The 14,612-nt window shown below is 40.9% G+C and overlaps 1 protein-coding gene across 1 annotated transcript in view; it reads left to right on the plus strand.

Annotated features, from left to right (window-relative positions):
• The first annotated feature begins 9,537 nt into the window (after positions 1 to 9,537).
• The window catches only part of LOC307021864 (chemokine-like protein TAFA-5), a 144,574-nt gene continuing 139,499 nt past the window's right edge, over positions 9,538 to 14,612 (plus strand). The window contains exon 1 of the mRNA XM_079654368.1: positions 9,538 to 10,296. Coding sequence (XP_079510494.1) covers positions 10,185 to 10,296 — 112 coding nt within the window. The 5' untranslated portion in view covers positions 9,538 to 10,184. The remainder of the gene's footprint in view (positions 10,297 to 14,612) is intronic.

Raw genomic sequence — 14,612 nt, forward strand, 5'->3', positions numbered from 1 at the left:
ATTACTGTTCTTGAACAATCTATGCAAATGGTATACCTGCAGCGCCCAGCTGTGACGGAGGGAAATCCTACTTAGCGGGGATTGGGGGAGGAGACATTTCAAAATGAAGAAAGAAACATAAAAAGACAGATGCAATTGGAGGACTACAGAAGGAGGGTCGCTGCAGACACTTTGAAGAGCTTGTTTGAAGGTAAATAAGGAGGCTCCGTGTTTAAATCCTGGCCAACCAGTCTATCGCTATGACGATAATCGATGATACAGCAGGGTCGGGGTAAGATACCGGTGACAGACAAACAGCCTCGAGCAAATCCAGGCCGAGTCATTGGATGATGTTGTGTGTGATCAAGCTCAGCAGATATTTGCCATGGAGAGGAAACAGAAATATTTGCTGTGATTATTTATTTGTTAAAGTACGAGTTGGTAAGTTGATTTATTCAGGACATAACCTGCATTTATCATTATCTTTTAGTTAGTATTGAGTCATACTGACACAGAGAATTATTCCCAAACTATTTATTACCTCGTTATTTTGGTTTTACTGTACATTGTGTCTCTTTGCTCTCAGCGACACTGTTTCCAGCTGCCTTTTTCACCAGAAACGTTCTCACGATTACATTTTTAAGGTTTTTTCTGAGAAGTTGGTTAAAAGCTAAAAGCAAATAAAAGAGAGGTCTTGCCAGGTACACCAGTCCAAGTGAATGCTAATACCACTGGAGGCCAGGTTCAACCTTTTTTGAATATATCTGTTTTCTTGGCAAGAGCTAAATGTAAGCATCAAGCCGCTCTAATGGCTCTCTGTGACATATGAACCAACAAGACTGGAAACTTGGTAGCTGGTGTGGTAAAAACAAAAGCTGCCTATATTACGGATCTTGTACGGATTAAAAAATGTACATGAAATGTTTTTATTGGAAGCTTCAGAGGTGGTGAGTATTGATATGTTTGGACAAAGCCAGGCTAGCCTTAGCCAAGCTAACAGTCCACTTGCTAAAGAAAAATATATCACAGATACTGTACACTAAAACGCGATTATGGTAAAAGTATCTAGATCCTTTACTTAATAAAAAGTGCTTGTACTTGTAAAAATACTCAATTACAAGTAAAAGTACTGCTTTGAGAATGATACATATAGGTAAAAGTGTTAAAGTTTGATCAGTGAAAGGAGTAAAAGTATTGGTGAAAAGAAAATAATAAAAAATATATAATTTTGACAACCCACTCATTTATTTTGGTGGACCAAAATATAATGTTGGACAGTTTAATCGACATCAAAGCATCATATTAAAAAAAATCTTGAAAAGTGTTTATAAATATTAATTTTACTGTAACTCTTTTCACCCTCTGTCTGAAACCAGAGCCCAGTCTGCTCTGTTAGCTGTCCACCTCTATTGTGATTGGTCAACCGTTTAGGGATGTGTCTGTAACGTGCCGCCTATTAGCATATCACGTATAATATGTTGGGGGGGACTGTTTGGGAGAGAAACTTTGGGATTTTAGCCTTTGAAGACCATTTACATGCATACAAAACCTTTGTAACAAAAAGCATTATAGGGCCTCTTTAATGTTGACACATTGCCAAAAGAACACTACAATAGCAGGGCGAAACCCTGCTTTCTTTTTGATATTTGTTGTATGTGACAAAATGGGAATTACAAATCTGACCAAGTGCCATTATTCCCCGTCAGTATTTAATTTGTCTTTTGCCTGGTGCCAAGCGGGAAGGCAAGCAAATGCACCTGTTATCCATTTGTTAAATGACAGCAGAGAGATGGGTGGGGGGAACAGGTGGGTCACTCTGTTCCCACCACTACCCAGGATCAACCGTCACCCCTGCTACTGGAAGGCATATTATCCCTACGCTACGTATCCATTAGTCAAATGGCTCTGCTGAAATGTTAATTCGCACACGGTCACGAGGGGCTCACAAGATGTGGTCAACTCGACGATGGAGCAACGGAGGGTCAGGACATTTATCTGAAGCATGTAATCATCACTGTCAGCATCATCATCTGCAATGTTAACAATTGATTTTCTTTCTCCTACATGTCGGAGAAGATACATGCACATTACTCACGTGCACATGCATTGACAGTGTGGGATCATTCCCTGTGGGAGCTCAGGTAATCAGGAGGTGCTGCGAAGGAATGTACTTTGATTGTAGTCACACATCTCCATTAGTGCAGGGGACAATCACTAGAGTATCATTACACCATCTCATAGCTGGAATATCTGTCAAGGCTTTGTGGGTGACGGGCAGCTGTCAAAAACACTAGAAGGAAGAATGGGGAAATCATTTTCCACTTCCACGTTAATAACCGTCCGATTTTCACGCAGATTAAATAAAAACATTACATTTTTCACCCATTGAATCACAATGTTGATTGAAAAGTAACACTATGGCACCACGGTTATACATTGCACAAAAGTGACTTTGTTTTTCGCACATAAAGTATACAGGAAATTGCATTTGAGAGGAGGATGATGTGTCATACTGTAGAGACACGAGAGGAATCAATGTTTTAATGTGTTCTCATCTCGCACGTCAGCACACAGATAGATTTGTTTTTCTTGCAAATAGGCATGATATTGACATCCACATGGCATGAGAGACTTCAGAAATGATTCATTATTTTGAAAATTGAGATACATATTAACTTCTTCCTTGCACTCTTACTGACCTACAAGTAAAAAGTATTTTCCAACACATATAATAGGCATATAATATCATGCTATATTTCCTATTTGGCCCACTTTGAGTGAATGCAGCATACACATCGACATGCTGGTATTGTCATTGTGAACATGTTAGCGTGCTAATGTTAGCACAGTTTCTAACAACTCATTAGTCTGCTACAGTGGCTATAGGCCCACAGTCTAGTGGAATACACATGCATTGTTAATGGAGTGCAATGCTGGGTATTGTCTTACTTAACTCGCGTATTCTTTACTTCTTATTTTCACTCTCTCCATTTAAACCAGAAGTGGCAGTTAGTTGTCAAAGAAGCCGAAGACATGCAGTATTTATTTCTATTCCAAAGATTTTTATGCCGCATTGATATCATTTTCATTGCAACTCCAAATTAGACAATATTGTCGTCGCTGAAGGCCAAAATGAGAAATGTTACTATTGTGCCGACGCGTATACAGCACAGTAATTAACTCGCTGACTTGGGACGCTGTTCAGCTCCAGCATTAAGTCTGGGATCTCTTTCTTCCTTCCCCTCCGTGGTCTCGCAGATATTCAGAAAGCTGAAAAGGCTTCTCCTCTCTTCCTCTTGATCCATGACAGCCAAAGAGAGCCTGCTATGGCCCAAATAAGAACACTCTGTTCGCTTAAACCACTGAGTGGCAAGATAAGTTCAAAGCCCTCGTCGGTGGCCCAATAAAGAGGAAGTAGCTTGTGTCTGGACGGATCAAAGGGAAGGCGCGCAGAGAGAAGGTCAGGTCTCAGACGCTTCCACACTGAGAAGCTCACTGCTACACAAGCCCCCCACAACGTTTTCTGGTACTGACTCAACGGCTGCTGCTAGGTTGATTCTTATTTTACAAGTTTGGAGTCTGTTTTTGCACAAAAAGAAATACAAATCCAGCAGGGAGTCTGCTCCAAACTGCCTCTATTTTACAGATCAAATGGTAGAGAAAAGCTTCCTGTTCTGACCTATTTAGGTGGAAGAGGTTTTCAGACCAGTAAGTCAAAGTAGAAATAGTTAAAGGTCACCCATTATACAGTTTTTCATCAATATGTTATAGGTCTCAGATATATACAAAACATGTCTCTGAAGTGTTTGGCTCCAAACACCAAACAGATCATTGCAGCATCCCATAATCCCCTCTGTTTCAGCCCTGTTTCAAAAGTGCTGATTCTCTGTCTGTTACTTTAGATGAAAATAAGGAGCCCCTCCCCACGCCTCTCTGAGAGATATTTGGTTACAAAGAACACAATGGTGCTCTAGGAGGAGATTCAGGTGATAAGGGGGGGGGGGGGGGCGGGGGGTTACCTTGGTTGGTGATTGGCTAATTGTAACACAAGCCAAAAAATCGTTATGAAATCATAAAGTGGCCAAAATCTGATCAGCTCATTTTCAGGCAGGTTTTTATATAAATGGATCAGGACAAAAAGTGAGCTAATCTTTTTTCTTGAAGCTTCCAGAATCTCTTTACACAGAGGGGACACATGTTGATGTATAAAAGACATGAACAAGTGGATTTTGCATAATACTGTAGGTGACCTTTAATTGTTAAAGGGGCCCTATTATTCTCATTACTTGTTCATAATTATATGTTGTGCCTCTACTGTGATGACTGCCTGAGTAGATTTCCTTATTACTTTCCACCATTGTTTAGGACCTCATGGATTCACCTTGTTGGAAGAGGCCTGCTGCTGATAGGCATTTCTCTTTTTAATTAGAAGGTCTATGAGACAAATATGTTTTCTAAATCCTGTGATTAAGGCATTTTAAGTGATCAATTACTAGGACCCAGCTTGTTAGGCTCACAGTGGCCGATATATGATATGAACTTCTGAGACTGCGTTCTTATAAGGAGCTACTCAATATAAGAAAACATATGAACTGTGGCTTGCTTATTAAGCTTAACTAAGTGTTGTATCTGCTGAGTTAGCATGTTTCCTGCTTTGGTACCATAACGTTAATTCTTCCACCTCCTCCCTTTTGTCCTATAAAAGTTTAACTGGCTTGTAAACCACGTGCAAAATCAATTAGACATCTTGTTGACTCCTGCCCACAATCACTTACAGAGCAGCAGCAGCGGGCTTTTTAATGGAAGAGACGTGGAAAGGTTGACAGTGGTGATAATTAATTGTTATTAGAAACAGCGTGTAAACACTGAAATATATAACGTTCTAATGCACAAGCCTTTGTTGGCTTCAAACTGAAGTGGTGTTGAATGACACGTGTTTCTTGATAATGGACATACTCAAGTTGCATAAAAGCATTTCAATGGGAAACATTAAGGGAGCAAAAATCCTTAATGACCAAAGCCTGTTTCTTCTTTCTTGATTTGTTCTAAACTTAGATGCAGCGGTAGATTTTCAAACATTAATTGAGCTACTTTGTTCACTGTTTTAGATATGTTGAAGTTGTTATTATTCGAGTTCAACAGGTGGCTTTGGTCTAAATTCCTTTCAAATTGAGCCTCTAGAATTCGCATGAAATCCAGGTCTCGGCTTCAGTTAAAGATTTGACGTCTGGATCACAGCAAGCAGTAGAAGTAAAGTATAGATAAGAGGTTAAGACTTGAATGGATCTGACAAAGTTTGTATTTTTGGTCTGAGTTAAATATTCATGCTATTTCATTTTGATGTTAGGATCTGGAAATTAGTTAAATGTATCCTCTTTAAACGAGGTGGGGTATCTCTTCAAAGGACCAAGTAAAACAAAAGAACATCACCCCTTCATTGCTTGTTTACAGGTATTTTTCCATGCAGTATTTTTGTAGTTCAAGCTAAAGATGATCTAAGCTTGCTGCAAAAACTAAGGCTTGTATCTCTTCCTAAGAACATGTTGATACGTTGTTTTTTTTAGCTGTTGGGCTAGGCAGCGGTGTGTCATTATATAACTTCAAATCCTCATCTACATTTTAAAACATCATTTAAACTGCGGAGATATTTCACAAATCCATCTGAAGCCAGACTTCGGAGCTAAGCAGAAATGATGTTGAGCGTCAATAGAACCGGAGCCACAATGTCTATTCACATTGAAAGAGAATAAGATAATAGTTCACTATGGTTCTGCGCCAAAACAGTCAGCCAATATCCTTTTGTTCAACTTTGAAGCCTGTGAAGAGGGGGGCAACATCCTCCAAAATAGCAATATCCTAGTCAGCCGTGTGTGTTTCATTCTGTTTGTACTTTTAGAAAATGTTACGTAAAAGTGAAGGAGGGGGGGATAACATATGTAGGATGCAGCTTGCGCATTATTTTAGACCTGCTTTCATTAGAGTGAGAGGAACTCTGAAAGGTAATGCAGCCTATGTGTGCGTAATTGCATAATTTGCATTAAATGTGTGTGTAGGTGTTTCTGCTGGTGCCATTGTGCCTGTGCCAAGGAGGCTTTGGCCTGGACAAACAGTCACTGACACAACACCATGCAGGAGGCAGCATGCCAGTGCTCTCCCACCAGGGCTGTAATTGACTGTCTACATTGAGTCCATTGCTTTAAAGATCAGTGTTGCAGCAAGAGACTGTAGAGGAGAGATGGCACAGGCGCAGGGAGTGGAGGCACAGAGGATTTTAGGGAGGAAATGTCCACTTTTTTTACATTTTTACCATTAAAAGACACCGATTAGAGCAGATTTAGAGGTTTACAAGGGCTGCTGGATCCACACGCCGCAATTAACTATTTAACTACACCCAGAGTGGTTAACAGTCCGCTTTACAAGAGCTCCAGTCTAATGCACATTACTGCAGCAAAGCTAAGCAGGGATAACTCACAGTCTCTATAAAGGAAGAACATGACTATCTTCATTAGTTCAACTTTCTCGGGTTTGGAAATTGAATTTTTCTTGCTTATTTATTGCAGGAAGATGACAAGATGTTTAGACGAGAGCTTAAGGTTTAGTATGCAAGGCGGTCGGTTCTCAGGTGGATGCACAGAAGCCTCCAGAGTCTCACCGCCAGCAGACAGCTAGCTCCAGTTTGACAATAGCAGCCAGAGCCCTCTGTGGCGCTGTCTGTGGTGCTGAGGGCCAAGAACTGGTGCTGAGGTTCTGGACCTGGCGCTGTCCATGGTACTAGTTCTGCATGGTGACGTCACTGGCGCTGTCCAAGGTACCAATGCTACGCTGTTCTGTCCACGGAGCTGTGGGTAAAACTGAGGCACTGTGAGGGAACAGTTTATGTTTGTACTTGCACTATTTTAACAGTTTTATTGTGTTGCACTGTTGGAGGAGCCTGTGACCTAAGATGTTCATTGTAATAACTACACTGTATCTATGTACAAATGACTATAAAAGCCTTGAATCTTGAATGTATTAAGGTCCACTGACCTATAAGAATAACAGTAGGATAGTGTTAGAATATCCATTAGAAGATAATATCCTGCACTTCAAATATATCTAACTTAAAGGGGACCTATCATGCTAAATGCACTCTTGTACGTCTTTTATACATGAATATGTGTCCTCGGTGTGTCAGGGAACTCACCAAGTGTCAGAAAACACAACCCTCTCTCTTTTCCTCTATGCCCAAATCTCTAAAAACGGGGCTGCAATGGATCTGATACAGACTGATCCAGATTTGAATTATTTTCTACGTCACAAAAGTGGTGCTCCGCTTAGTGGTCAATTCTCCACCTATCAGGGGAATGAGAGGTTGGGCCACGGCCGACCATTGCCGCTAGAAAGCGCTGGAGACGCTGTAGTACAAATGCCAGGCCTGTAAGTGGCGCTGTAGTTGTGCCACAAAAGCAGCGAAGAAGACTTCCCGCGCATGGTTGCCATGGTTGCCCTTCTGTTTATTCTCCGCTGTGGCTCTTTTTCTCCCTCCCCGAGGCAAGCGTTTGAGCCTCCTGCTTTAAAACAAATCAATAATGACTCTATATAATCAAATGTGCAGCGACTTGGTCATTATGGGAAAAATAACACCTTCATGCCGATCTAGATCCCTCCGCTTCGCGCCGGGCTCCTGATCAGCCTGTCGGTGTTCTTTTCCCCATAATGACCGCGTCGCTGCACATTATCCCGCTTATTACATGGCCACATTCTCAACAAAGTAACGTTATGACTCCCAATATTAATTTAAATGCTTTTATGGATTTAGAAAATGTTTTTATTGATTTAAAAAATAGTTGTATGTATTGATTTAAATTAAGATGCATCCGCTAAGAAAAATAGTCCGTTGTTACCGTTTGAACTAACGTAGCAACGGCAGGAACTGCTTCGATACCGTTTTTGAGGAGCTTTTTTATTACAGATTTGAAAACATTGTTGCTTGCTTTAAAAGCACAATTCATTTTGTCAAACCTTGGAAAGTATACCTGCCCTAATGCCAAAGTAACTGGCAACTGAATATGTGTCACCGTTTGTTGTCTATGTCTGGACCGCTGCGTAAAAAGGAGGGTTTCTGCCCTGTTACTTCTCTTCTTACTTCTATAAGAATAAAACACGGAGGACGGAGATCTCTTTTTCTCCCCCTCTTCTGAGAGCCCAGCAGCTGATCTCAGAGCACGCTCCCCTCTCCTGCAGGGGGGCGTGGTCAGCTGCAGCTCACAGAGTCAGCCCCATGCAAAAACAGCGCTGGAAAGAGCAAATCGAGCTAAATGAGTCATGGCTAAAATGCAGGATCTGTTTGGCATTTTGAAAAAAAAACTATATTTATATACTTTATATAGGTATGGCCCTACAATATATTGTTCAAATATAGCATGACATGTCCCCTTTAAATGGGAAATATTAGGTACAATTTTTGTTTTTTGGGTGTTGTAGCACATACACAAAAGAGTGTCTACTGTACGATACCCCCCCTTCCCCAATGTGAGTATCTCCACCGGCGGTTCAACACTACTTTTGTAATTTTTCTCACAAGCCGATCAGAACAGACTGGACTGGGCGTGGATTGGTGTTAAAAGGAAGCATTTAAGACACAGGGGAAAGACCGACAGACCTTATGAGATATTGTGTTCTTGAATATAAAAGGATGTTAACATGTTTGAGTAGATGCAGAAAACTCAAGTGTGAACCTAAACATTAGCATATAATGTACCCTGAAAACTGTAAAAAATACTTTTTTTTTTTGACAATTTGGGGCTACGATGAATCATATTTTATAACATCACATATTGCATAAGATGTTAAATAGCTGATACTTTTATCAAAAGTACTAAAATTCCATATAGATATTACATGCCAATGGGAGCAATTTGGGGGTTCAGTATCTTCCCAAGGACACTCAACATGTTGACTGCAGGGACTAGGGTTCAAACCCCCTGACACTCTGATTGGTATATGTCTAATATTGCTCCAAAGTAGGTTTCTTTAAAAAAAATCTTAAACAAGGAAAGCAATAAGATAATAAATACATATAATCCCATCGAAAGTATAAAAAAGCATGTCAAAAAAGTTACCTTTTTATATTTTCCTCACTCTTTACAGAGTAGGTTTTAAATATTCCTTCAAATAATGTGCATATATTTTTTTCAAAGCTTGTGCTGTTCATGGCAGCTTTTAACAATTCAGTCACACATGACATATGGAATTGATTTCCTTTTAAATTGTCGATGTGTGTAAAAATAAGTGCACTAGTGATATATTATTGCTACAGGATAAAAAGAAAATCACTTAAACATTATGTGAATGACGTGGCTCTTATTGAAGGCTGAGTGGTTAAATATCACTCAGCCACTCTCAATTCAAAAATCTAACTCCAAAAGAAAAACCACATTAAACCGTGATTCACGCTGTTTTTTTTTAATTATATAACACGTTTTTTTAGACAGGATATATTCCAGCACCTGAAGTTGCTCATTGCTGACGTAATATCGATTATCTGAGTGTTTCACTTTGAAAAAAATTCTCTTGGTCGCACAGTGCGCACTTTTCCTCCCACAGCCTTTCTCTACCCATCCACTCTCCTTCCTCCGTCCCCTCCTGCAAGCATGCTGTGATCCTCAGCTACTTGGTTACCAAAACCGAGAGCTTAAAGGACTTTCCCCCCTCTTTGTTTGTCTACCATCCATCCAGACGTTTACTGAGCGGATTTTACAGGACCACTCGGTTTTCTGGGGGGCTATGCTGCTGGGCTGGTGAGTCTGGAGAGAATCGATGAAACCATACCACAGGTAAAGGAGGTTTTTACGACGATGCGGTACAGCTGATCGAACACTTTGAGCGGTGACTCAACGCTCCGAGCTTCTTTTTTACCGAGTTAAAGGAGATACTGACGCTAACTTTGGGACAACTAACTCGAGTTTCTGCACGAATTGAAATAAAAAACCGCAATTATTTCCGACTCATGAGGAGGATGAGACCTTTTTTCTTTTGCGCAAGGAGCAAATCAGCGCTTTTCTGCCACTTGCTCCGTCTTGACATGTCTTTTTGTGGGATTACACGCGGACCAATGAGCATTGTGAGAGGCCGAACTGGATTGTGAGATTACCACCTTTTGCCTTTTTTTTTAAAATTTATTATCATTATCCGTCTCTTCGAAGAGGAAGTGCACCGTTTATTCAATGGCTTCAGTGTCCAGGTCGGCGAGGCGCAAAGATGCCGGTCACTGGCCGAAAATGTCGTCAACTTTCTGGGCAGTGGTGCTTCTGACCGCGCTGCTGCTCATCTACTGCGGTAAGTCCCGGTGGCGCTCAGTGTTGGACCACACGTATCGGACATTTGGGTGAATGTCGCTGGTGCGCAGCAAGGGAGGGGGTTGGGGCACCACATTAATGGCAATGGTATCGATCTCACTAGTGGTATTGTTTTTCTGTTTCTAGGCAGTTATTATTGGAAACACACACCAACTCATGTATTCCCTTCCCTTCAACCCGCGTGCTCTCACTCATGCAAAAAGACAGGAAAGGAAGGGAAGAGGGGGGGGCGATTAGATAAGAAGGAAATGGGCATTACGGAAACACTTTTTTTTTGGACAAAAGTTGAGCTCTGGTGTCTCAAAGGCTTAATTAAGGCTCCCTTTATTTATCTATGTATCTCTCTCTCTCTCTCTCTCTCTCACAAACACACACACACACACACACACACACACACACACACACACACACACACACACACACACACACACACACACACACACACACACACACACACACGTACACACACACACACACACACACACACACACACACACACACACACACACACACACACACACACACACACACACACACACACACACACACAGACACACACACACACACAGTCCTTAGGGGTGTGTTACTGTCAGACTCACTTACCGAGGTGACACACTCATGCATCTGTCATATTGTCTCTGCACTGAACACTGGTTGCAGGACATAAAGAATCCACACAAATATAAAAAAAAAACAGACTTTAAATAAATCTGACAAAGCTCTTCGACTTCGACAAATCTTATACTTCAGGCGGCAATTGCCTGAGGATAAACACATATATGGAAGCACATACATGGTCACACAATCTTTCTGAGGTCTACTTCTCTGGCTGTGACGATGTCTTTTCATTTTTCCGTTCCCTAGCACCCTCACACCTTCTCGCTTCCTATCTCTGACTCACTTTTGAGGCGATATCCAGCTGGCACACTGTCCACGCTCTCCAGTCTGCTACGTGTGAATAAAACAGGCTATGTACAAATTCCATTTGTATATATATATATAAAAAACCTGAGGTATTTCATTAGTCGCTGAGGTAATGATTAATATATTTTTCGAGTACATTAACTATGCTGGTGATTATAGAAATTAATATATTACTTATGTTTACTCCTACAACGAGGAGGATATTGAGTTTGCTTTGTAATCAAACAGGCGCCAGTGTTAATAGAGTGAACGCTTCTCTATATGGGGGGGCTCTTTCTTCCTTTACGGTGCCTTTGGCCCTGTTGATTGATCTTCTGCTTGTGTCCAATCAATGGAGCTTGGATGTTTGTTTCAGTCAGCAGTCTTTGAGCCCCCCCACCAAGGACCTCCACCACCTCACCCTTTCTGGGAGTTAATGATCTGAGCAGTAGTGATTCTTTGATTTCCTGTTGTTCACTCTTTCATAAACTCTTGAACCCGTACTGCTCACAATTCTTGGATCGCTTTATTTTTGAAATGCTATCTTTGTGAGGCTTTAATCTGAGGTATCACATGTGTAGAAAAATAGTTCAATCCATATCTTTATTTTGTTTCTACAGTATCTGAGGGCCGTTGCTTCTCTGTCTTATAGCTCTCCCCTTTTAAATGTGTCTTGTCTCAGATTGTGGTCTTCCCGCAGACAGTCCTCTGTACTTTCAGCTCTGATGATTTCAATGCTTTATGTTTGAGCTTTCTTCTCACCCATTTCCATTTCTGTTTGGCCTTGGCCCCTCAGATTTTATATATTTATCTCACCCTCTCCTCTACTTGTGTCCTTGGATGTCCCAGCAGGGGGTTCGGTCCACTTACCCTTAGTTGTTATGCTACAAACCTCCCTATTTTACTCTCATTCATGTATTTGTTGTAATCATTTGGTATCTTGATCGTCATTTCATGATCAGGTCCCTCATGCATTCTCCCTTTCTCTTTGTTGCACATGTTCTTTCATTATCTTCCTCTTTATCCCGTTTTTATTAACGCCCTATTATTATTGGGTCTGTTTCCTGGTAAAGAGTTAAGATGACTACTGCACTAGGGCTGCACGATATTGGAAAAAACTGACATTGCGATTATTTTTCCCCCTCATATTGCGATATGAAAACATACAGGAATTGAAGAAAAGACCGTTTTTTTTTCCCGCAAACCATCCTTTCTTAAACTTTAATGCTATACAATTGGTATTTTTGTTAACTATATTCAACCGGATGAAGGATTTGAGTCACTGACGTCTGGATCTTAAGTTATCAGAGCAACAAGCTGAGCTAGCTCGGTCAGATTTTGATATATTCCAGTTCTCTGATCTCTCTGCAGTTCACGTTTTGGTTGTTATCCCACCTCTTCTCGTACCGTTTGTTTTCCAAATCCAAGAAATTATGCAAGATCATCCAATTTTGTATATGTTTTCACACTTTATTGAACTTCCAAATAATATGTTTAGCTTTTAATTAGAATATTTTTGGATATTTACTTACAGTACATGCTTTACTCTCCAAAGTCTCTATATTTTGGGATACTACTGTCTGCTGCTACTGATTTATCTGCCAGTCATGTTGTTTTTTAAATCAATTTGTGATAATCAGTGAAAGCTGCCAATGGATTTCAGTGAAACATCTTCTTCGGCTCATCAAATGTCTTGGTGTTGACAGTCTACACCCCAAAGATGTTCAATACTATAATTGACAAGGAAAAGGAAAGTCAGCCAATTTTCTAATTTTACCAGCTGGAACCTTTAAATGTGTCATCCTTGTTTTTGAATCATTTGAAAACAGGCGCATAATAACTTATTTATAAAGACTTATTGATTTATTTGAAGACAAATCACCATTAATTGACTGTTTTCTCACACAATTTCATTACAGTTTGACATGTTTTCATACATTTTGTTTTATTTTTTGGCCATCAATACATGTTTTGTTCAATATTTATATTTATAATGGAGACAACCCAATTTAAATTGGCTGTAAAATAGCATTCACTTTTGCACCTACAATATTTACACATACATAGGTTGGAACATGCTTCAAACATGTACTACAGTGTTGCTTTTATGCAAAACGTAATTGACATTTTTACCCATGTGGTAATTATATTATGGGATTGTTATATGAGCGTTTTAATAGTCGTGATGTAAAGTGCAGAAAAACAGATACTGTACGATTTGCAACCATCCCCATGCATGGTGTGTACTGTATAACTGTTGTTTGTACCAAGGGCAATTTTTGCTTTGCTGTGCTGCTGTGTTGTGCAGTCAAAAGAGGAGGGGGGCGGGGGGGTCTGTGATTATGGCTATGACTCATATGGTGCCTGTCACCTAGAATCAACATCCAACTTCACACGATCTGCCGTCCTCACTCAGGCCCTTCTCAGAGAGGAGAGATTTAAGAGGCGAGGGAGAGAGAGAGAGGGAGAGGGAGAGGGAGAGGGGGAGGGAGATGTGGTGGAGTGAGGGAGGGATATAAGTGGTGGCATTGAAAGAGGTGAGAGCAGGAGGTGGCTTGATATGCTCGCTAATGCCTTGATAACAAAAGGGAGAGAAGAAAGGAAGGGGAAAAGGCAGGAGGAGGGTGACTAATGAAAAGGAGATTTTGAAGGAGAGGAAAGAAAAGAGAAGAGTGAAGAAGAAAGTGGTAAAAGAAAGCGACTGCTATCATAGAGATGAATTAACCACTCATATTGTGTTGTAATCACAGTATGCCTCAGTAACCTGTGATTACATTATAAAATGAAAATAAAAAGCATTGTGTTCTGTGCACTAGCTCCCTCCTCTGGACGCTCTCAGGCATGCATTTGTTTTCCATTAGGTATTCATGAGGCTGTAGGCCCCGTCATGTGAGCTCGGGGAGGGGGGAGGGGGGGGCAGGGGAAAGCTAAGAGGATAGCTAATCAGTATGCTAATCTAAGCTCGGGATTGCTAAGTAATGTAGCCGTGGCTGTGGTCCTTGTCTGAACTGCAGACGGAGAGAAAGAGGGGGAGATGTTGACGAGCAGTAGAGAGAATAAGGTGGAGAGGTCATGCAAGATTCCTGTGTTAAAGCAACGCTCGGTGCAAAGTGTGGCAATAAATAAGCAATTCATTCCAATCCAATGTGTGCAAAAACACACATAGATGCACAGACAGATAGAAGCACTGGAGGGCAAACACACACATCAGAGATATTAGTGAATATCACATCAAAGCAGGAACATGAGTCACACGCATCGGCTTCAAAGCAGTTATTCAGGGTCATGATGATGCACATACGTGAACGTCGCCCAGATTTTAAGGATGCAAAAAGGTCACACACGTGGATGAGCACACATTCCTCTGCTGTCAGTGAGCAAAGCTCTCTCTTG

The sequence above is a fragment of the Notothenia rossii genome (assembly GCF_949606895.1).
Source record: "Notothenia rossii genome assembly, chromosome: 10".
NCBI classification, from domain to species: Eukaryota; Metazoa; Chordata; class Actinopteri; order Perciformes; family Nototheniidae; genus Notothenia; species Notothenia rossii.